This window comes from Ictalurus furcatus, chromosome 2, assembly GCF_023375685.1.
Source record: "Ictalurus furcatus strain D&B chromosome 2, Billie_1.0, whole genome shotgun sequence".
In the NCBI taxonomy this organism is placed as follows: Eukaryota; Metazoa; Chordata; class Actinopteri; order Siluriformes; family Ictaluridae; genus Ictalurus; species Ictalurus furcatus.
In genome coordinates, this window is record NC_071256.1 from 18,797,460 (window position 1) to 18,820,768 (window position 23,309).

General features: G+C 37.4%; 1 protein-coding gene across 3 annotated transcripts; it reads right to left on the reverse strand.

The window, feature by feature from the left end:
* Positions 1 to 438: 438 nt before the first annotated feature.
* On the reverse strand, positions 439 to 20,817 carry clcn7 (chloride channel 7). 3 transcript variants are annotated; one of them, XM_053652035.1, is made up of 25 exons: positions 20,592 to 20,817; positions 20,021 to 20,098; positions 17,886 to 17,951; positions 17,266 to 17,331; positions 17,040 to 17,172; positions 15,331 to 15,440; positions 14,132 to 14,212; positions 13,059 to 13,121; positions 12,630 to 12,713; positions 12,436 to 12,529; positions 11,452 to 11,516; positions 10,734 to 10,850; positions 9,594 to 9,648; positions 9,435 to 9,495; positions 9,204 to 9,342; positions 8,977 to 9,070; positions 8,194 to 8,369; positions 7,166 to 7,217; positions 6,903 to 7,030; positions 6,698 to 6,783; positions 5,810 to 5,942; positions 5,619 to 5,678; positions 4,379 to 4,555; positions 4,199 to 4,279; positions 439 to 1,696 (listed from the first exon to the last, which is right to left on the reverse strand). In XM_053652035.1, the coding sequence occupies exons 1-25, from the start codon at positions 20,679 to 20,681 to the stop codon at positions 1,607 to 1,609; spliced, it is 2,379 nt and encodes a 792-aa protein (XP_053508010.1). In that variant the 5' UTR covers positions 20,682 to 20,817; the 3' UTR covers positions 439 to 1,606. The 3 variants fall into 3 exon arrangements, with proteins under 3 accessions (XP_053508010.1, XP_053508003.1, XP_053508019.1); XM_053652028.1 differs by having other exon boundaries at positions 17,886 to 17,954; XM_053652044.1 differs by lacking the exon at positions 20,592 to 20,817 and adding an exon at positions 19,455 to 19,485 and having other exon boundaries at positions 17,886 to 17,954; positions 20,021 to 20,090.
* Positions 20,818 to 23,309: the final 2,492 nt, after the last annotated feature.

Below are 23,309 nucleotides of genomic sequence, written 5' to 3' on the forward strand. Positions count from 1 at the left end.
CCAAGGCCAAAGTGTTTTATTTATCTTATACAACAGCAATTTTCCTTTGATTACTGCTTTTTTATTTATTAAAAGAATCACACATCATACTTCTCAGTCCTACTTTTCTTCACCAGGCTGGTTACTAAGGCCCAAACGCTGTCCTGAACATGTGGAAGTTACAGCTTTACCTCTGACTGTTACAAAGCGCTGACACTGGAGACCCCTTCATAAAAAGCATAACCTTTTCAAACCTTTAATCCAGTTGTGCGACGCATCTGCAAATGAGCTGTTGCTATAAAATGTGTGCATTAATATAAACCTGTGATTTGCAGCTGCACTACTGCCAGAGCTGCTGTTACAGAAAACTAATCAACGATCTAGGACACACCAGGTATAACGGTAATTATGTAATGCTACCTAATAACGAGGATCAGCAAGAAATTACACATCTGATTTGCAACGTTTTATTTGCAACAAATTATTAGTCCACAAATATATTTCAACACTGTAAAAACTTGTCAATGAACCAAGGAAATGCTATTATGTTTAAAACATATGCTGTACATGATGAAAATTGTGTTAATTGTCCTTTGGTTTGTTGTACAAAATGGAAAATAATTATGCACTACTTGCTAGTCACATTTATGTCAACATATGAAAATAATAATAATATAAATAATAATAATAATAATAATAATAATAATAAGTATTTGAAAGGGTAGGTCTATAATTCAACACTGCTTGAAATATATCTGTTCAATATCAAGATAAAATTTTCATGATACATCAAAGACCTCAAAGCAGCAAATTCGCTTTTATTAAATTTGGTTCATTTATTTATTTTAGTGCAAAAGTTCACAATGGTGAAATTTAAAAACCAGGCCGCAACATGTGCAAAATAACTGTTAAGAACAAGTGGAATTATTATTAAACTTTGTACCTTATTTAAAATATATTTTAAAAAGTGTGTATTTTGATTGGCACACTATGGGCCGGAATGAATAAGATTTTTTTTTATCGTGTGATGCTTTCTAATGAACAGAAAGGATTTAGGATACAGTAGATATCGACTACATTCACGCTCAAAACGATTGGCATTTTAATCTACAACTTCTTAAAACAAAAAGCAGCAATTTGACATCTAATAAATCTTAAGGCTTTGAGAGCTACCTGAATCCGAACCCTTAACGAAGATCCAGTGTTAACGCCGCGGAGCAACCTAGAAGGCACACTGAAATTAAGGAAAGACATAAAACACGAAAAACATGGCTACATCCATTAAATGGCACACTACCATCATGTCTAGATTTTGAAAAGAACATAATAAATAAAGACAAGCCTAAACGTAAACCAAACATGTGCTATTCTGGTAAACGGACAAGCATATATTTCACAATTCCACCTGAGCCGTAGTTTGAGCACGTAATGATGCGAGAGATGAAGATATTCCAAGGAGATGTGACAATGTGCTGATTTCCTTCACCAAATCCTGAAATACATTGTGACTACTGATCACATCTGAGATCGTTCCAAGTCTGGAACAGAAGCTGGAGTATTTGTACTGTGACTGTTGAGACCCAGTCGACGTGATGGAGCTGCTTTCCCACCAGAGGGAAGGTGAAGATCACGGATGAGCCAGGTCCATCTCCTCCAGCAGGCCGTGCTTGCCCAGGTGGTAACGCGCCAGATCTTTCCTGGTCACCAGACCCATGACCTTTAACACAAATACACAGCGCATGGTAAGAAAACTACACATTCCACACAGTCCTTTAACAGCAAAGTGTTTTATTCCTCTCAATTCCCTGACAATTCAAATTTTTATTTATTAAAAAACATCATACTTGTACATCACTTTTTTTCCTCTCGTGAAGAAAAAACCCTGCAGCGTGTCATGTTCAAAAAATGTACTAACAGCTTTACAAAATCACATACACACTTCATTAATTAATGAAGAGTGAATAAATCAGTGAAAGTCTGTGATAAAAGGTTTGTGAACAAGTTTTACAATCCTAGAACAAAGAGAAAAAAGAAACCACTGTTACATACAAAAACCCAAGCAGAGGTCAGTAGTTCCATGCAAACAGCATAAACGATAAGCAGCACATTCTACACTGTGCTTTTACTGCCCAGAGACCACAGCCCCGCCGTCTTGTTTCCTAATGGCTTACAAAACTTTGTTAAAGTTCAAAGTTAACCTAGAGTTAAATTTTTAAAGTCAGTACACAGTCAGCACAAAGTGAAGGTAAGCACTATCAGAAGCAAATGTGTCTCTTTCACATCCCATGTCCTTTCCCCTTCGGTGAACTGTTTTTGATGATGGTTCCATGATGGTTTACATCTACAAAACGTCCCTATCTTTTCACACGTTTATCTGTTCTGTTACAGTATTTTTCGGTTGTGCTGGATTCAATCTGCCGAAATACTTTGTCAAATTTAATGCGCTGAGGTGTTTGAGAAAGGAACGCAAAAATAAATCTGTACTAGTTTCTGTCATACCATGTGCAGATTTTCTGGCTGTGAATACTTACTTCATAGGTTAGTATTCGGCTTGGCCCAACTACACTCAAGCGAACCAGGACAGCCAGGAACCTTGGGGTGATTCTTGATGACAGCTTGACCGTTACAGACCACATTTCAACAACTGCACGGTCCTGTACGTTCATTCTGTACATCAAGAAAATCAGACCCTATCTCACTGAACAGGCTACACAGCTACTAGTCCAGGCCCTTGTCATCTCAAAACTGGACTACTGCAAGGCACTACTCTTGGGCCTCCCAGCCAGCTCCATCAAACCCCTTCAGATAATTCAGAATGCAGCAGCACGCCTCGTCTTCAACCAGCCCAAAAGGACCCATGTCACACCCTTCTTCATCTCCCTCCACTGGCTTCCTGTAGCCGCCTGCATCAAATTCAAGGCCTTGATGCTCACCTACAAGACCTTGTCTGGAACAGCACCCTCCTACCTCAACACTCTCCTGAAGGATTACGTTCCCTCACGCAATCCGCGATCGATTAATGACCGATGCTTAGTAGTGCCTACTCAGCATGGCTCAAGGTCCCTTTCCAGAACCTTCACACTATCTGTCCCTCAGTGATGGAATGAACTTCCAACCTCAATCTGGACCGCAGAATCTGTCACTATCTTCAAAAAAACAGCTAAAGACACACCTCTTCTGTGAACACCTAACTAAACCCTATAAAAAAAGAAAAAGAAATAATTAATTAATTAATAAATAAATAAATAAATAAATAAATAAATAAATAAATAACCACCTTATGTTGGCTCTTACACCTTTACTCTGCACACTTTGTTTCTTCTAACTCAACTAAAGATCTTATATAATAGCACTAATACAATAATTGTTGTTATTGTTGTTTATTGTTCTCTGCGTGACATATCGCTTTGCTTGTATTTCCTCATTTGTAAGTCGCTTAGGATAAAAGCATCTGCTAAATGAATAAATGTAATGTAAATGTAAAGGTATTTGTAATGATAACAAAGTACAATGTTTGGTTTACAATGTGACATGTACCCAGTGCTTAACTGTGTGGTAATCTGGTATACAGCTTGTAGATACAATGCGGTCCAGAATAATTGGAACCCATCGTGAAAACGAGCACAGATTAATATATATAAAAAGAATGGCGCTGGACATGTGTAAAACTGACATTCTGAGCAACTAGTGTGTGTGTTCATAATTTAATTTTTGTGTTCAGTTTGTGCAGATTGTTAATGAATAAGTAAGGAAGAATATACATGATTTACACATATCCAAAACCTAAGTGTGTTCTTATCCAACCTCAATATTGTTGCCAAAAACAGCAAATCTAATGCTGTGATTAAGGTATGTTTAATTAAAATTGATTCTTTTATTAATTTGCCCTTAATTGCAAGATTTTTCATACTTAAATAAGGTTTATAGTACTAGTTAGGAATAATATTTGTCAATTGAAGCTTTATTTAAATTCATAATTTTTTTATAACTATTTATAATTGTAATTACTTAATTATAATGATTTATAATAAACATTAAAGTTGAAATAGCAGTTATGTATGGAGAAAACTGCAAAATGATGGTAGAAGATCCCAAAGGAAATTTGTGGCCACTTGCTCAAAATAATACACATAGAAGATTTGGAGAAAAACAAAAACAAAAGCAGCATTTCCAACATAGCACTTCAACATTTTTATAAACTAGGGCATTCGTTCCTTACCCTGTTCGCTTCATCAATCACCACCAAGTGCCTGAGCCCCAACGCCCGGAATAACTTAAACACACGAGGGAGGGATGTCTCCTAGATAGATATAGATAGATAAATAAATAAATGGTTAGCATGAGCTTATTTAAAACAGAACTACACTGGTGATAGTGAAAGCAGGATCAGAGAGCAGACCTGAAGTACGGTGTAGGGGGTGGGGTTCATAAACTCCGTCAGGTCCATCATGCACTCTCGCTCATCCTGGGAGACGTGGATAGACTGGATGGGGGGGAAACGGGGATACGCGTCCCTGAAGTCCTTTAGCCGCAGTCTGCGCCGGCCCAATTGAGAGTGCGCCCTCTCCACAAACACCTACACACACACACAAGGTCATTTCACTGACTATGTTTACATGGACAGCAATAATCTAATTATTGACCTTATTCTGAAAAAGACAATATTCTGATTAAGGTGTTAACATGAGTTGCTTTTAGAATACTTCTTTCATGTTCCCGTTTTACATGTTATAGAACATAGATCGATTAACAGCACACATAATTACGTCCCCACGCCACGCCATCCAACGTTCCCTCCAGAATTTCACATATCAATATACAGTTAGTCTTCATTATGGTACCGTATACAGTTTTGGGTGTTATTTTTAATTTTACGAAAGCTTCAACTGCAGTTAATTATTTGTCATGCTGTACATGCAAATAGACGACTGCTTGAAGCCATGGGCTGGGACAAAATCGCGTACTTACCTACTATATAGTAGCCGAGATACATGCATTTCACCTACTATATAGTGGGTAAGTACACGGTTTCGGACACAGCGTGCTCTCTTGTTTACAGTCAAACGGTTGAGCACTGCCGTGTGTGTACGTGTCCTGTCGCAAAATGCGGCGAAAACTCCCACACGAGGTTAATAGTGTGATTAAGGTGTTTACATGTCTATAATGCATGTAATGCAATTACTCCACGTCTTAATTGGATTAAGTCAGATTAAGGTAATCAATAAACGCTGTTTACATGGTAGTTTCTTAATCAGAGTATTGTCTTAATCAGGTTAATATCGGATTATTGTTGTCCATGTAAACGTACTGATTGACATTTGTATTACTAAATAATGATACACCTCCTCCAAACCTTAAAACCAGTAACCAAATGTAAAACCTTGCTCTGAGATTTTAGTTAAAAAAATTTATTATTATTTTTTTTTAATAAAATCGGTTTTCCAGATGTTCTCAGAATCCTTGTTTCTGATTAGTCAGAAGATCATTGATCAATGTTGAATCATTTTCTAGAACAGCAGCTCTGATAGTAGTGCAGCTTAAAATTGCAGGTTTATAATAATATAGTAATTAAACTTGTGATTTTATTGAGGTTATATACACCAAAGTGTCATGCGAGTATGTTGAACAGCCATGCTGACCTTATGTTTGAGCAGGACGATGAGCTGAGAGCGGAGGATGAGGCCGCAGAGCTTCCCAGGCTGCACAAACAAACAGAAAAAACTCCAGCTCCAGATGGACACATTACAGCAATCCAAAGCGGCCAAATATAGAGGAAAGTCAGTTTGCCATCCCCAATCCATCCTGAGCATACATAGGAAATGGTAGGTACCTCGTCATCTGTGCCAGCCTGCATGATTACAGGAAAACCGTTGTGATTAGTGGACATGGCGCTGAGGACGTCCACTATGGTGCCCACCTTCTCCACTCTCCTAAAGCACGTGACCGGAGAGCTCATGACTTCTCTATTGGACAGAAAAGAACATGAAAAATGTCATCAGTCCTGTTTATTGTCTTACGACATCATCATTTTCACTTTGATAAAGTACAGTACTTTGACCAAGTACAGCGTCTCAGAAACTTGAAACCAGAAATCAATAATATGGCCAGAAAAATGTAAAACCACTTGTCTGACACAAACCACTGAAGTTTACAGAATGCTAATGTGTAGGCAGTACTCGAGTGTAGGCAATACTCATGTGTAGGGAACACTGAACACTGATGTGTAGGGAATACTCATGTGTAGGGAACACTGAACACTTATGTGTAGGGAACACTCGTGTGTACGGAACACTTGTGTGTACGGAACACTGAACACTGATGTGTAGGGAACACTGATGTGTAGGGAATACTCAATTGTTCAGAACACTCAAGTACTCGGAATACTGAAGTGTTTCGGAATACTAAATACATATGAAATAGCATGGTTTTACACAGGACAAACAGTACACTATGGTTATATTAGATATCTAAGCAACATTAAAATGGCATTTCACTCAAAACCCTCCCATTTGCGCAGAGAGAAAACATCTACGGATTGCATCTCGTCCTCGTGTTCAGAATATTGACGTTAAAGGCTGCAAGTGAATTAATCAGTAAATATATGACCAAGAGGACCCTGAAGCAATGTTGCATTACAGGAAGATATAAAAGCAAGCTTGTTTTTCTTGGTCTGATCGTCAAAACAGTCCGGTTTAGTGAGGCTAATAATGTACACTACCTGGCAGTCAGCCAGTGAGAAGTAGCAGGGGCTTCCCAGTGGAGGAATGGAACACTCTGCAGCTTAATGTGTACGTCATAAAGGCCCTGTGAATGATAAAACCACAATGATATGCAAATATGCGCATTTGGACTAGAATAAACTAAAGTTTGGATTCAAAATTTTAGTCAAAATGTGTATGAAGGACATGATTAACAATATGCACTTCTATGAAATAATCCCCCACGATCTTGGCAGTCATCAGCACCAGCATGATGGGCAGGCCGTAGGTCACGTTACCGGTAGCTTCCACCAAGATGACCGTGAGGCTCAGGGTCATTCTGACGATGCCTCCTGCAAAACCCCATGAAAAAAAGCTTTCATTTCTTATGTTCATGTGATACTGTAAGGCAGTAAGACAACACAAGGAAGCTTAGAACAAAGAAGCTGTCATGAAGGTCACACATCACTGAAACATCTCTGACTCACCGAGTTGGGCCGCGGCTCCCATTAGGGCGTACTTTCCTGGATCTGCAAAAATCTTAACAAACAACAGATTACAGTCACACAACAAGGCTCAGCTGATCTTACAGAGCAGTCATAGATCTTACCCACAAAACAGGATCCACTTAGAAAGAACAAAGGAAGGCTTAAATAACGTGATTAAAAAGCACAGAACAGAAACAAATTCAGGTTTTTATAATCAACCAAAAAAAGTCATACTTTTGATCCATATATAGTTATTTAATGTGTGGAACATTCATGAAACAAATTCGTTCCTGTTCTCACTTATGTTATAGCAGCTATAAACAGTACTTCTGTTACTGGCCTCTTTTATTCTCTCTCAAAGTTAATAAGACAAAAGAAAAGACAAACCACAGCTTATCATGTTACAAAGAAACCGCAAAGTGGAAACTCCTCCATCCTATGCCAAGGCGCTGACACTGGAGATTCCGTTAAATAAACTTCTCCTTATAGAAAACTTCAACAAATCAACAATTACATACATTTTTTAAAAACCTGTTTATGAGAAGTGTCCTCGGTAAAAGTCCCTGTGAATGAGCTGCTGCTATAGAAACGATAACAGATCAGAACGAGCACATTTGCTGCTGCACTACTCTCACAGCTGCTGTTATGGAAAATTAATCAATACCTTCTGAACAATAAGATTTGCTGTGCATTGGTACACTTCAAAACACTTCTATCTAGTTGATTATAGCTTTCAGCTATATAGCTTATTTTTATTTTTGTACTTGCATCATTTTATGGCAACGCTCCAAGCTGATCTAATTCCTCCAAAGGCTCTTTGACAACAAATATCAGTCAAGATGTTGAATTTTTTTCTTGCAGAAACGTGAAGCATGATATACTTTCTGTATAAAAGGAACATTTCCAACACAAAATCATCCTCATCTCATATTCCATCATAAAAAGGTAGCTGTAGATGCCTTGATGTGGGTTCTGTTTGGACGACTGATTATAAATAAAGTGGCTCTTTATGTAGTGCTTAAACTCACTGTATTTTTACTGGGGAACACTAAGGAGAGCAGGATGCCGAAGAGTCGCCCCCATGCCGCCCCGATGAGAAGCGAGGGAATGAAGACCCCCGCTGACACGGCCAGGCCGTACGTCCAACACGCCAGGAAGAAATAGGTCAGGGTGAAGAGTCCCAGAGTCTGCACGTTATAAGTGCCTGTGAGGAGGAGGAAAAATACAAATTAAAAATAGTGACAGAGAAGCAGAATTATTACACCATTAAATAAATCATATGTCACCTAACATCAGTAAACCTGGACAGATATTGCATGCATAAAAAAGGAACGACGTTTTAATATTTCATGCATCACTGCTTTCAGTGAGAATGTTTAAAAGGAATAAAAATGGTTTCCGTGGGCTGTACCAAGTGATTGGTCAGACAGTGTTGATTCATGTTCTAGAACAGCATCTCTGACAATAGTGCAGCTACAAATCATAGGCTTATATTAAAGCGCTCATTCTATATTGACAAACATTACTGTTTCTATAGTAACGACTAATTCACAGGGTGCTGCTTTCTGTATGGCAACATTTATTTAAGATTCACTGAAGGAGTCTCCAGTGTCAGAGGTAAAGCTGTAACTTGAGGATTTCAGGAAAGACGCTTTGTGGTTACTCAGTAACAAGCTGCATTAACTGCATTACACTAGGAGTAATCACACACATGCATACACGCACGCATGCGCACACGCGCACACACGCGCACACACGCGCACACACACGCGCACACACGCGCACGTACAAACACACGCACACACACGCACCTGGTGGACTATGAAACAGACTCCTCACACTCTTCTCAGGTGTGTTGAAGAACGCCGTTGCCATTGCGTTAAATTCTCCATCAGCACAAAAGAGCTAAAAAGTAAAGGCATTCTCTAAACTGTGAACTCTGGATTTTCACTAAAATTAAACTATTACTTCTAATCTCGCACCACCATTAACAGAGCATTTGAATATTATTATTTTTAATCTGAAATAATATATCCACCTGTAGAGAATATTCCTCCGATGAGTCCTTCAGTGGCTGGCAGTCGGTTGAGAAATAAATCATGGTGAAGGACACGGTGGCCGAAACAGCAGCCACCAGCATGGCCTCCATCACCTGCAGACACCGTCGGTGCACGTACCTGAGAAACACCGTTCGGTTTATGGTTCGTAAGTCTACATTTGAATGAATTTTGACATCTCCAGCTTGCAACGCCTTTACCTGAGGCTTTACCTGATTCGGAAAATAGTCAGCCAGTAATTGAGGACATTGAACAGCGCTCCCAGAATGCCACCTGACAAGAGAAGGCGGAGAAAGTGGAAAAATCTGCCAGTGTTCACACATTTTTAATAATAGCGCTATTAAATAAACATTAGGATAGCTTTAGCTTACCGATGGCTCCCATTAATATGAACAGAGGAATCTCATAGATACTATACTGCACACTCTGCAAAAAAGAAAAAGAAAAAAAGTACACCCAAAAAAAACAAAACATTATCTGTCAGCACTGTTTAAAAAAAGTTCACAATTTAATCCTAAACTGGGCATCATAAACATCCCTCACTTGTTTGGTACGTTAAACAAACATCAGCTCCATTTGGGGTAAAGGGAAAAAAACATTGTGTACAAAAACATTTCTTTTTTGGCCATAATATCACTTAAAAATAAACAATAAATAAATAAATACATTTAAAAAAACATGACCTAACTTTAAGCTTTAGGGAAACTGATGTGCACTCTCAGATCTGCAAGTTACGACTTAACCTTTCAAATGTAAAAAAAAAACCCAAACCAAAACAAAGGCATTACCATTATTAGAGTTCAAGTTATTAGAGTTGGTTGCATTATTAGAATCAAGTTGTACATGTTAATTGATTTGTGAGGACTGAGTTTTTAGAGATATTAAAGATGTCAGGTATGATTTGTTTCAGTTAGAGCGATTAGTTATTGACTTTTTTCATATTTGAGTTGTTAGTTATTAGTTGTTAAGAGTTATTTGAATCATTGTTTTCAGAGTTATTTGAATTTTAGAGTTATTAGTTACTGTATTATTAGTTATTTTATGTTAGTTATTGAGTCGGCTGTGGCTCAGGTGGTAGAGCGGGTTGTCCACTAATTGTAGGGTTAGCGGTTCAATTCCCGGCCCACAAGACATGACTCCACATGCCGAAGTGTTATTAAAGTTAATACAGTTATGAGTTAGAGTTATTAGTTTATTAAAATTATTAGTTATTTGAGTTGTTGGTTATTAGAGTTTTTAGTGGTATATGAATTGTTAGTTACTTAATATAGGTTTGAGTTGTTAGTTATCCGAGTTTTGTCACTTGTTAGAGATTAGGGTTGAGCTGTTAGATATTACAGTTATTTAAATGGTTAGAGTTATTAGTTATTTAAGCTGTTAGAGTAGAGTTAGGGTCATTTGAGTTGTTAATTCTATGAGGTATTTGAATTGTTAGAGTTATGTCAGTTATTTGAATTGTTAGGGATATTCAAGTTAATAGCTGTTAGAATTAAAGTAATTTGAGAACTTACTTCCAAGGTAAACCCGCCAAAGTTGATGAGACCAGGGTTGGAGAGCTCGCCCAGTTTCCCTTTGTAGAAACTCATGAAGAAGTTCAAGGTAAAGGTGGAGATCATCGATGCAAAGAACTAGTTTCAAAAAAGAAAATTAAGAATCTGAAGATATCCCTGCTGGAGGTCTACTCTGTCAATACTGAAAATCTGACACTTTGAATACATGACTTTTACATGTCTTTCTGTGCAGGTCACAAGGGTCGGCATATTAAAACCTCATTTATACCTGGATATTGTTTGCATCTTGTATCTGGATTGGATCATGAGAATATAATAACTATGTGTGTCACTGGTTAAGTGGCTAGAAATCTGATTACTGTAAAAATGCAAATCAGATCATAAAGCCTGACTTCCTACTAACTAACTTTCGGTGTTGTTCTTCTCGTCAAGGACTATGAGCTATGCTAAAGATGACCGCTGCATCACTGACATCTGAGGTCCAGTGTGTGGATCGATTTACGTTTGCCTTGTATAACTGGTGCCTAATATTCGTTCGAAGTGGTTTGAGAGTTGATTGGATTTAAGTCTGTTTTAAATGCAACTGCTGTGTTGACAAATTCGGCAGGTTTATGTGGATAATACAGTACCCTATACAGATACAGTATAGAAGACTAATTGAGATTATTAACAATTATAATCTACATTATTAATCATAAATGATCAGCACATCACTCACAATCCTCCAGGTGAGCATCTGATTCCAGAAAGATGCCCCTTCCTCTAAACTGAACAGGACTCCACCTGTATAAAAGAGGAGGACAAAACATGTTGACCAGAGATATAAGGAAACAGTTGATATCGCATTTACTGCTGGTGATGTGTCATATCGGAAGGTCCAGATTCTACTGCAAGCCAGCATAAGTCTATGGAGTGATGTGGCTTTAGACCGATAACGTCGTCTTTAATTTAGCTTTGTTACAGACGGCAAAAAAACTGTGATCTCTTTTTCTTATATCTGTCTGAGAGGAAAACTTCTAATCATATATCATAGAGGTCCTTTAGGACAATGTAAATATCAACCTGCTCAATCAGGTTAAAAAGTTGTGATTAAAGTTGTGTAAATGTTCAGCCAAACTGAACAAAAAAAATCAGCAATAAATAACCAAAAGTTCATGGCACAGCTGATGACCATTTAGCTCCATAAAAGGTAAACAGCTAGAAATGACAAAATGACAACTAAACGAAGAAAGAGCTCACTGTAAGCGCAGAATGTGCCAAATCTTCCAGCAATGCAGCTGAGCCACTGCAGTGTGTCAGCTACCATAGACACACACTAATGCTTCCTCCTTTTATAGGGTTCCATTAATTTTGTCCTAATTGAATGGCTTGTCTTAAATTATGGATTTCTTTCTTTCAAGTCATTCATATCAACCGACAAATATGAGTTTTGCAAAATTTGCATTAGATCTGTGTGTGTGATTTAAACTAGACAGCGTACTATAAAATCGCAGAAACTCATCACCAATTATACGATTTGAATCCGATCAAGGTTCACATTAATAGTGTCCCTATGTAAACTTACACAAACTCAGAAGCGAACGTTTTTCCAAACTAACTGGATTTTCATAAATACTACACTTCCTGTGTCAATGCTCCTGCGAACAATTTACGAGTAAATTTATTTGTATAAATGAGACCCGAAGTGTGTAAGGCGTCTCACCGACAGGAGCTCCGAAGGCAGCAGAAACTCCAGCAGCAGCTCCGGCGGAGACAAAATCCCTTTTCTCCGTGTCCCTGCGGAAATACTCGAAGATCTGCACACAGTCAGACGATTATGACACCACAAGCAATATGGGCGACGTCCGAATATTGTACATGAACCCAAAAATTTGAGATTGCGCATTACGTTTTTACCTTTAAGTCTCTTTTGAGAGACGTGCTCCTGCCCTGGGACACTCCGGCTGCCACGACGGCTCCCGAGTGAATCATTGGCCCTTCCTGGTGGGAAAAAGACAACCGGAAAAATTAAGTTTCAGGCATTCCCATGCAACTGACATAATATTCGCAGATATTTTCCCAGTCTTTATTATAGAAAGTGAAAGGGCATGGTTCAGATTGGTGCCACTCATGAGCAGGATCATGAGCCCGAGCTAGCAGTTGTGGCCTGGGATAATATTTTGATAACATTGTAGGATGAAAACAAACCGTATTAGATCATGAGAAGCAAATGACGACAATTTGTACAATAATTTTCATTTATATATAATATAATATAGACAAACAATGCCAACACAACGTGATACTTTCACTTGCAGAGGAAATGTGACCTGCTTTTTGTCTTACCTTCCCCACAGCGAGACCTCCAGCCACTGAGCAGATCACACCACACACTTTCACCAGCAGAGTCTGCAAGAAAACATGCAAACACACGAACACACACACACACACACACACACACACACACACACACACACAGTTGGCATGACCAAATAATTCCTGTCAGATATTGTATTAGTCCAAGACCACTGTAATACAATGTCTGAGACGGAAACTGTAGGTCTTTTTCACTTCCTCTTTTCAGGCATAATCTTATTTACAGGAACAAATTAGAGTTTTGAACAGTGCTCTCTTTGTATACTTCCTGCAAAAATATTGGCACCCTTTAGGTGAGCCACCAAATAAATGTTGTTGGACTGTATAAAATAAGATAATAATAATCAATTTCACGCAAACAAAAACTACTCATCTTTCCTCAAACTAAAAACAATTCTTATAAGAATTTTTGTTTTTATAGTATTATCTTCACTTAAAAAGTACGTGCTAAAATTATTGACTCCATTGATAAATGATAAATTGTATTTTTTGTTCTATTATTTTAGCTAAAAAATATATTAGCAAAAATATTGACACCCTTACAGAATGTTCTTAAAAACACCTAGATTTTATTTGTTATTATCCGTATTTGGGGAATTTGTTTGTATTGACTGCTTTGACCAAACATGATGTTACAAGGATGAAAAATCCCTTCACCTTCCATCATTATGGGAGGAAACAAATTGGGTTTTTGAACAGTACCCTGCTTGTATACTTACTGCAAAAGTATTGGCATCTTTTAGGAGTGTGATCTGAACAAGTCAGGCAATGAATTTGAAAATACATAAGCAGTTAAATTAGCACAATTAGGATCATCATCAAATTTTTTTTTTTGGTTCATGCAGTTGTAAATTTGCCAGAAATTATACAAGTGATTATACTGCTCCCCCAGGCAGTCAGGAAGATGCTGAGAGATTTGTGGGGGGGGGGGGGGGCAATACATTTTAAACTACACAGCATGTCATAGATGAGTAAACACAACTGCATTTTTATGAGGGGTGCCAATAATTCTGGATGTAACTGTAGTTACAGTTAGTGATCACCTTAAGCCGGACGACTCGTGGGACCTTGACTCCGTTTAGGTAACACTTGATCTGTGGAATCCCACTTCCTGCAGCGATGGGCTAAAAACACACAAAACCACGTCACACGCAGCGAAACACAAACGCAATCTACAAGTAAAAACAATGGATTGAAAAGTAGAAAATATTCTAACATCAGATTCTGAATGACACAAAAGCTGTTCAGAAGATATCAGCTGTTACAAAGGTAAACAGTGGACATAGAAGTTATTTAAGAATATTGAAATATCAGTGCAACTGTTTGAACTGAGGTCATTTTGCTTTCTTTTTTTTTCCCCACCATGAGATAAATTATTAAGACCTTTCTTTCTGTTACATGGTAATAAAGAAACTCCAGTGAAACCAAACACACTAAATGTCTTTGTATACAGTATGTCATTCTTCTTCATTTTGTCCTGAGGTTATATAAACTTTTGAACCCAAATGAATTGAGTAACTGTGTGCATCACGAGCACAAACAAATCTTTGAACTGAACCACCCTGACAGCAGGATGAACCTCCAGCATTAATTCAACTCTTCTCACAGCAGATTCATTCAGATCATCTGTCTAACATGGAACGTTTCAACAAAGTGCTGTACAAAAACGCTTTGTAAATGTTAGATAGAACACATACAGATTGCAAATACACAAACAAACAAACAAACAAATAAATAAAAGGTACTTTTTGATTTGCAAAAATAAATAAATTAACTTCTCTGCTCATTTTAAAAGGTGCTCGTCAAGTTAGAATAACAAACAAATAAATAAAAATACTTTCCTAATTTCAAGTGTTTGGCTGGGTATAAAAAAAACCACACACAGTGTGTGTTTATCATCAACCAATTAATAATAAATAATACTTGTCTTATTGTTATATTACTCAAAGCAATATAAACTCTGCAATGTTTTGTTAAATTGTATTGTGATTGTTCATTTCCATCATCCTTTATTTTATAACGTTGACCTGATCACCATACGAGGTGGATTTTATAAGAAATAATAAGGAACAAAACAGTAGTAAAACACTGGGTCTCTCTCTCTCTCTTTTTTTGCCAACAAAGAGCCGAGAATAAAACAACAACAAAAAATTAATCAACCAGTGAGATTCGAATCATTCCAGTGAACCAATCTGAGAAACGCGAATCACTAAATTTAGCTGAACCACAGATAAACACGGACCTCGATGAAAGCGACGATGATGGCTCCGAACATGACGAAGGCCGAGTTGAGGACCACCCACAGGATCAGAGAGACGGACAGACCTCCATCTTCGGTGAATTTCTCAATGTCTGGTTGTTTAGTTAATGACATCATTAATATGCATAATCATTGAAAAAAGACACCCAGAATCCAGATTCAGAAAGCTGACTCTCAGACTATTTTATTTATTTGTTCATTTATTCACTAATTACTCCACAGAGGCTAGTAAATATTTATTAAAGCACCAGGGTGCCATATTTGCTGAAGAAACATTTTACTCAAGATTTAAAATCTCAGCTAAACAATTAACCATGATTATGATTTTTTTTTTGCTTAATCTATTAAACATACAAATGTAGATTTATACCAGTTCTACCAATTGCATATGAAGCTAAAGCAAGAATGAATGAAGGAGTTAATAAATGGATAGACAGACAGATAGAGTTGACCATCTAGTATTTTTTGCCTAGGGTTATTTTTAATTTGTTTGTGTTAAACAATACAGCATTAGAGTGGCAGTACGAAACTTTTAGAAACCTCTCTGTTACAAATTTATTATTGCAAGTAGAGCTGCAACAACTAATCGATAAAATCGATAATAATCGATTACGAAAATCGTTGTCAATGAATCTCATTATCGATTAGTTGGTCTGTGCGCGGCATGGGGTGCGTTTACTCATTACGTTACTTCTCTTCCAAAAACACGCGTCGGAGAGTAAATACTAAAGTTGTGTCCCAAATGAAGTACTATACACTTACACTATGCACCGTGTACTCTACTGTCTAGTGTGTGGATTTTAGAAAGGTAATATCTCAAATTTATCACTAGCGGGTTTTTTTTTTACTAACCAGAATTATAAGCCGCTTCTCAGTCGACGGTGCATGAAGTCATACACACGCTAGCATTAGCAGACACCCGAGTCACCGACAATGACTTTATTCAGTTTACTGTTTCTGTCAGCGTTACCTTTTATCCCCAATATGACCTCAGTCTCCATCAGACGGAGGTGAAATCATCAAGTGACTGAGGAAGAAAGTCCTCTAAGGCAGGACAGCATTTTATATTAAACAATGCAGAGATCAAACAGTGCTGCACGAGCAAAAACTTATGTTTATATCCAAAATGCTCCACTGTGTGTAAGGGGCAGGGGAAACTGGTGCGAGTGGCTTAAAAAGTTTGGTTTAATTCCAGTTTGTTGTCATTATATGTTGTATTTGCATACTTGCAGTGTAAATTCTGTCGTTTATTATAACGGAAGTGATCCGTTAGTAACGAGGCCACGTTGCTGATCACGCGCAGTATAGACGCGCTGATAGAGTGCGAGCGTGAGTAAGATCTGTAATATCTAATTAAAACACTATGATCAAAAGAAAACATCCATAAAAAATAAGGGATAAATACTATAAAATAATATGAGTCCAAGTGAGCACTGCCTCTCGGTTGCAGCTTAAATAACTGCAGCCATTCACAAATGTGATCATACTTCACATCACCAGCAGGGTTCATCTCACATTAGCTACTAATTCATTAACGCTAATTTATGATGTTATGAAATGCTCACAGACTGCCGCTTTAAATCACAAAGTTTTTAGCATTTAAATGATCCACTCGATCGTGGTGCCTTGATTTAGTTTATATTATATTGTATTAGATTATTTTGCTCTGCATGTTGTAGGAATAAGGATACTCTCCTTGACCACGTCGTACTTCAATCCAGCCAGTTTCTCCACCACGACATCGATGAAGCAAGCGATGAGTCCCGTCAGGATGCCGATGAGCCCGCAAATGAACCAGCGACTGATCTCCAGACATCTAAAGCTCTGAACACATACAGATCATGAGAATTCAATTCATAATAAACATATGAAATAATGTAATATCGGTCATCTGTATTGCACTGGTTTGTCACTGACCATGTGACTCATGCGCCTTTCCTCATCCAGAAACAACTGATTCTCGCTGTTGTCGTAGTCCAGACTCTGAAACAAACAGCGAAGGACATGTTAATAAAACTGATACCATAGCACTGTTCAGATCTGCAATCTGATTGGTCTGAGGGCCCTTTGTAAAAGTCAGAGATAAAGCTGTAACTTTAACACTTTTATATGTTTGGACTTATTTACTATAGAAGATCACAAAAAAGAGAGGCTAGTGAGGGAACGACTGTTTACAGCTACTATAATGTACCTAATAACAAGAACTAACTTGTATCATGAACAATAAATGGAACTGTAAACAGATAAAAAAAAATATGACGCGTCATACGAATAAACATCATGCCTTTATGATTATTTTGAGTGTTTGATTCTTTACTGGATGTGACATTTACAGGTCTAAATTTATTATCATTGTTAAACATTTTTGATGCTATTAACCATCTACACACATTTTTCCCTCCAGATGAACTTAAGATCTTTCCCAGCTTAACTGACGTCACCTCGCACCGAAAGCACCCGATTTTACAAGCATTCCAAACCAGGTCTGGACTGAGAGCCTCGTGTCCTCAGAGATTGGGACATTTTAAGTGAATTACCTCATATTTGAGCGAAAGCAAATTCTCATTGTGCGGAATTTCACTCGGTCGGTGCCTCACAGGGTCCTGCTGAGAGAAAAAAAGAAAATATTAGGACATAGAAGCATGGATAGCTTTTATTTATGTTGCACATTTTCATGAGGGGTGCCAATAGTTTTGGAATTGAGCACGCATGAGTGATATCTAGCGTTTAAATAAATTGGAAGATTGTATAGTGTTATTTTAATGTAATATGCTTTCAAAGTGTACAACTGTGTTCTGTGAAACACGATGCAAAATTATTGCCAATTATTTAGCTCATTTTCAAGACAGGTGCCATTAATTATGGACTTGACACTATACAAGAGTAAGGGTTTAAACAAATAGAATGGCTGTGTAGGTTTATTTTAAATGCAATATTCCATTAAGGAGTGTAATTTTGTTCTGTAAAAATGCTTGTTTCAAAAGTATTGGCACCCTTCCCAGTTGAATGAGTTATTCCTTTTTTGCTTATTTTCATGAAGGGTACCAATAATTCTGGAACTCACACTGTGTGAGAGATAATCTGATCTAAAACATACAATAGGAGGGCAGTGTAGATTTTTATTTTAATGCAATATTCCTTCATGGAGCACAATTTCTTTTGGTAAACGCCCCCTCCCCACATCACCCCTAACCAAACATTTGTAACAAAATTATTGGCACCCTTCAAGGTGCATGTTTTCTTTCTTCTCGTTCATTTTCCAGAAGGGTGCTAATAATTCTAGACATCACAGGGCATAAGTGGTATTTTGAGTTCACATATATGGGAGCACTGTATAGTTTCATTTTAATGCACTATTCTTTCAAGGAGCACAATCCTGTTCTGTAAAAGACTTGTTGCAAAATTATTGGCACCCTTCAGAACTCTAACAATGCTTGAGAGACTTGTAAATGATCTTAGACCCTCCATGAAGCGTCAACGATAACCACCAAAAAAATTTAAATTTTGTTCAGAAAATACTATTATTAAGAAAAAGACATTGCATATGAGGGTGAATATTATCATCAAACAGGATGCCGATATTTCTGAAGCTGACTAATCATACCGAAGCTCACGCGAGCTAAAAAAAAAAATACATCAGACGAAATAAGACTCAGTCTGTCTCATTTCTAAAAGTAGAATACTGAATCAGATTTTCCTCCTGAGTGGAAGTCTGTCAGTAAAGCGCTTTAGTTTCTTCAACGAGAAATATTTAGACAAAGACTCTTTATGACCGTCTGACTGTTTATTCAACACAGATTACAGCCTGGACTGTGACCTAGAAGTAAAATCCATTTCAAAAACATTTAAACAAGCCATTCTTGGTGAGCAGCTTATTAAAGGCCCCTTGAAACGAATTAAGAGCTATGGTTTGATTTTATATGGTGACGTATTTCCTTTCCTTCATGACTCCATGCCTGCCTACTTTAACCAATACGATATCTTAGACACAGAGTGTTTTTAGAGTTAGGTAGTAGGTGTTCGAGCTGAAGTCGAGCGTCAGGGTCATCACCAGGAGATATCTGACACATCTGAGTGGTAGATAAAATAACATTACTGACTCTTACTGATGGAGAAGCTCTGACAGCAATTCAGCCTCTGGAAAGTCACAAAACAATACAAACATAAAACCATACACCCCCTTCCGAATCAAAGCACTCCAGACATATATTCTACACAAGAGATGGTTGGAAAAGGGGAAAATTTGCAGAAAGACACATGGCCAAATACACAAAAAAAACTAATGAGCTGCTACAATAGAGCAAGACACACCCCTGGGGGTGGGACGTGTACTTTCTACAAGGACAGGATGAGAATACCTTTTTCTAGATTCTAAGAGACCGATACAACAAGCTCTGAAACACCACTTCTGATTACCATATCTGCTAACCACAAAGGGGAATAAGGATTAGTGCTGCCCATAGAAACTGGAGTGTGTACACACAGGAATTTACAGTAACCGCAATGTTAATCATTCCAGATTCATAGGTCGATCATGATTTTTATTAAGGGGGAACGAAAGATGTATTTTTGACTAATATCTCCCTCCAGCATACTCTGACACAGTAATAAAGAGCTTTGACACAGAGTGTGTAATGTTTTGCATTTCAAAGGTGAAGATTGTGAGTTTTACCTCTTCTGCCGTTATAGCCTCCTCCTCCAGATCCACAGTGCTCATCCTGCCTATGTGAAACATATTGCCTCCAGATGGCTATAAAATAAAAACAATACAAAAAAAAATATTTTTTAAAAGATGCATTATATCAGAGACTTCTAGCTTTCTGATTATGACCCAACTTCACCAGACACTTCTGCAAAAAAACCAAAACTAATTTAGGAAGCAGAGGGATTTTGACATTCCAGGATTGCAAAACACCTGCTGTTCTGACTGCAGCCTCGCGAAAATGAAAACACTGTTGTCATTAAGGATATTTTATAGCTTCAAGTACAAAATGGCAAGCGCAAAACCATGAATGCGTGCTAAGTAAAGTCACCTTCCTACCCAGCTAACTAGATAACTAGATAACTAGACAACTTGGTTAACTCCAGACGTCTAGCATCCCTGCCTCCATCCCTGCTACAGATATCAATCACTTACACAATGCAAAACCCCCACACTGTCTTTAACATCATGTTTATTTAGTTATCTCTCTGACTGTCACAAAGCGAAGTGTCAGCTGTTGTTTGTCTTTTTGTTTGCTAACCTGCCCGCTGTATCTGCTCTCCTCGGCCCCGTTCAGAAGCGGCGTCCCTTCTCCAGACCACGAGACCTTCTTCGCTATGTTGTTAGCCATGTCAGTGGTGGTAAAAAAAAAAAAAAGTACAAAACTTATTTTTAAAGGTGCTAAAATTAGCCAGCTAAGGCTGAAGAACCAGCAGAAACGCTTCGTCGCCCATGACTAACAATCATCCACGGTCTCGTGACGGAGCGCGAGACAGTCCACGAAGAAGAAACACGGAAGTGCGAATGAACTTCTCATGGGAAATGTAGTTTTTTGGGGTTTTTTTTGTTTAGTAACATCGAGCTAATCGTGGCGGCCATATTGACGAGATTTCTGTCGTCTGTAAGGCAGAGGTTCTCAAACTTGTGTAACTAACCCCTCCCCATATTGGAGTAGACCATTTATAATGATTATCTATTCTATATAAAATCTGTCTACATATATATATATATATATATATATATATATATATATATATATATATATAAATATAATCTGTTTTAGATAGATAGATAGATAGATAGATAGATAGATATTTTTGCTTTTGCGTTTTTGTACTTTTTTTAAATTACTTTTCATAATTTTTATGACTTTTATAAAACTATATAACGGACAGGTATTGAACATGAATGACCAAAAATGTTTTTGAACACTATAACTGCTTTGAACAAGAGAACTAGGCTGTAATATCGTGTACTATTTTACATGTAAAACATGTCGCGTTACATTCGTCTTGTGTTCTAAAAACATTCGCATATGAATTATGTAAATATATTTAATCTGTGTTGATATGTTTTAAACTTAGGCTAATTTAATTTTCTGACACGAAATTCATTTAGGCATTCGTCTTCCTCCATGTAATCAAGATTAAAAGGCAAGTACTGTATTGCTTACCTGGTAAATCTAGGTTTTTAGACTTATTGGCATCATACAAGAGTAAAAACTTTTCTTATGATAATTGATTATTATTTAATGCCAAAAGCAATCATTCTCTTGCTTAAATATATATAACAAACAGACTTCATGTTAAAACCATAATGAACTTTCTTTTACTTTCACACTATCCGTTGTTACCCAGATGAGGATGGGTTCCCTTCTGAGTCTGGTTCCTCTCAAGGTTTCTACCTCATTTCATCTCAGGGAGTTTTTCCTTGCCACTGTCACCACTGGCTTGCTCAGTAAGGATACATTCACACATTTACAAATCTGTATCCTATGTTTATATGTTTCTGTAAAGCTGCTTTGAGACAATGTCCATTGTTAAAAGTGCTATACAAATAAACTTGAATTGAATTGAATTGAAAGGAGCCAGCATTTCGAGATACACCATACCCCTGGTGAATCTAAACAAACTTGACAGTGGCTTAGCTAAAAAGAGCTTTAATCTACATAAGATTTAATCTCCAACCAAGATCTAACACACCTGTATTAGTTGATCAAGAACTTCTTAAGGCAATGATTAGGTAGTCAGGTGTGCATGATTATGGTTGGAACTAAAGTCTTCAAGAAGGTAGAGCTCTGGGAACATGGTTAGTGACCACTGCAGTAAGGCATTTAGAAAATCTGAAACATGTATTGCTCAGTTGAATGAAGTTGAATATGGTAGACGGGAAATTACTATCTGGTAAAAGATGGTCTACTGGCCTGGCCAGAACATGTTGTGGTCATGTGACCTCTAAAGCACAAATGTGACCACGCCCCTTACAACAACTGTTAAAAATTAATGGCAAAGCAATCAACTTGTATTACAAATATGAGGTGTACATAGAAAGCGTGGAACATTTGGTGTGACGATTATGTGTTCATTCAGAAGACACGCCCATTGCCGTGAATTACAGCTGATGGATGATTGTTATGAACAAGATGTAATCTCTCATGACTCTTCTGTCATGGAAAAAATGAATGTGTGTGTCTGACAGAAAAATGTGTGTTTAATTTACAGCAGAAACCTGCTTGTCTGACCTCCTCAGCCTCCGACACAGGCCTCTCCTTGTTCTAGCTTATCTAAAGGATCATGAGCTACATTTCTTAGTTTGTCATTTTCAGTGACTTCTGCAAAAAGTTGACATGAATGCACTTCATGATGATGATGATGATGATGATGATGATGATGTCCCACATTGAGGCCAACTATGTTCTTTGGCGATACTGCAGACTGAATCACTCTCTGCAAGAACAGATTTAGCAAGACAACAACACACCCAAAACCACACCCAAATATTTACACATACACTGAAATGCCAGGCAGCATTTTAAAAGGTAGATAAATGCAAAAAAATGACAAAAATGATAAGAATGCCGAAATGCACTTTATAACAGATTACAGTGTAGCCCATATATAGCACATAGAGCAACTTTTTCTGCTTGGTCATAAGGTGTTGATTAATTTTCCATAACAGCAGGTCTGACAGTATTAATGTATTCCTTCTAATATTATCATATTATCACATTATCATTTCTATAGTAACAGCTCAAAAATCGTTGATATGGTGAAGTTTTCTAACCAAAAGGGAGATGATTATATAACATTTATAACATTTCTCTGTAACATGAAAAGTTGTTTTAATTTTTTTTTTTAAATTAACTTCAAGTGAGGAGAAAAAGAGGCTGGTGAAGGAACGACTCTTTATAGCTGCTATAACATATAAGAACAAGAACTAACTTGTTTTGTGGACATTCCACAACATTAAATGTAACTAT

Bases quoted from the DNA above. Each gene is read 5' to 3' on its own strand.
- clcn7 (XM_053652028.1), bottom strand. From the start codon at position 20,681: ATGGCTAACAACATAGCGAAGAAGGTCTCGTGGTCTGGAGAAGGGACG. The intron at 12,714-13,058 runs GTAAGACAAAAA...TTTTCCCACCAG, and splicing joins GAGGTCTCGCTGTGGGGAAG to GAAGGGCCAATGATTCACTC. The intron at 4,280-4,378 runs GTCTGCTCTCTG...ATATCTATCTAG, and splicing joins CCCCCTACACCGTACTTCAG to GAGACATCCCTCCCTCGTGT.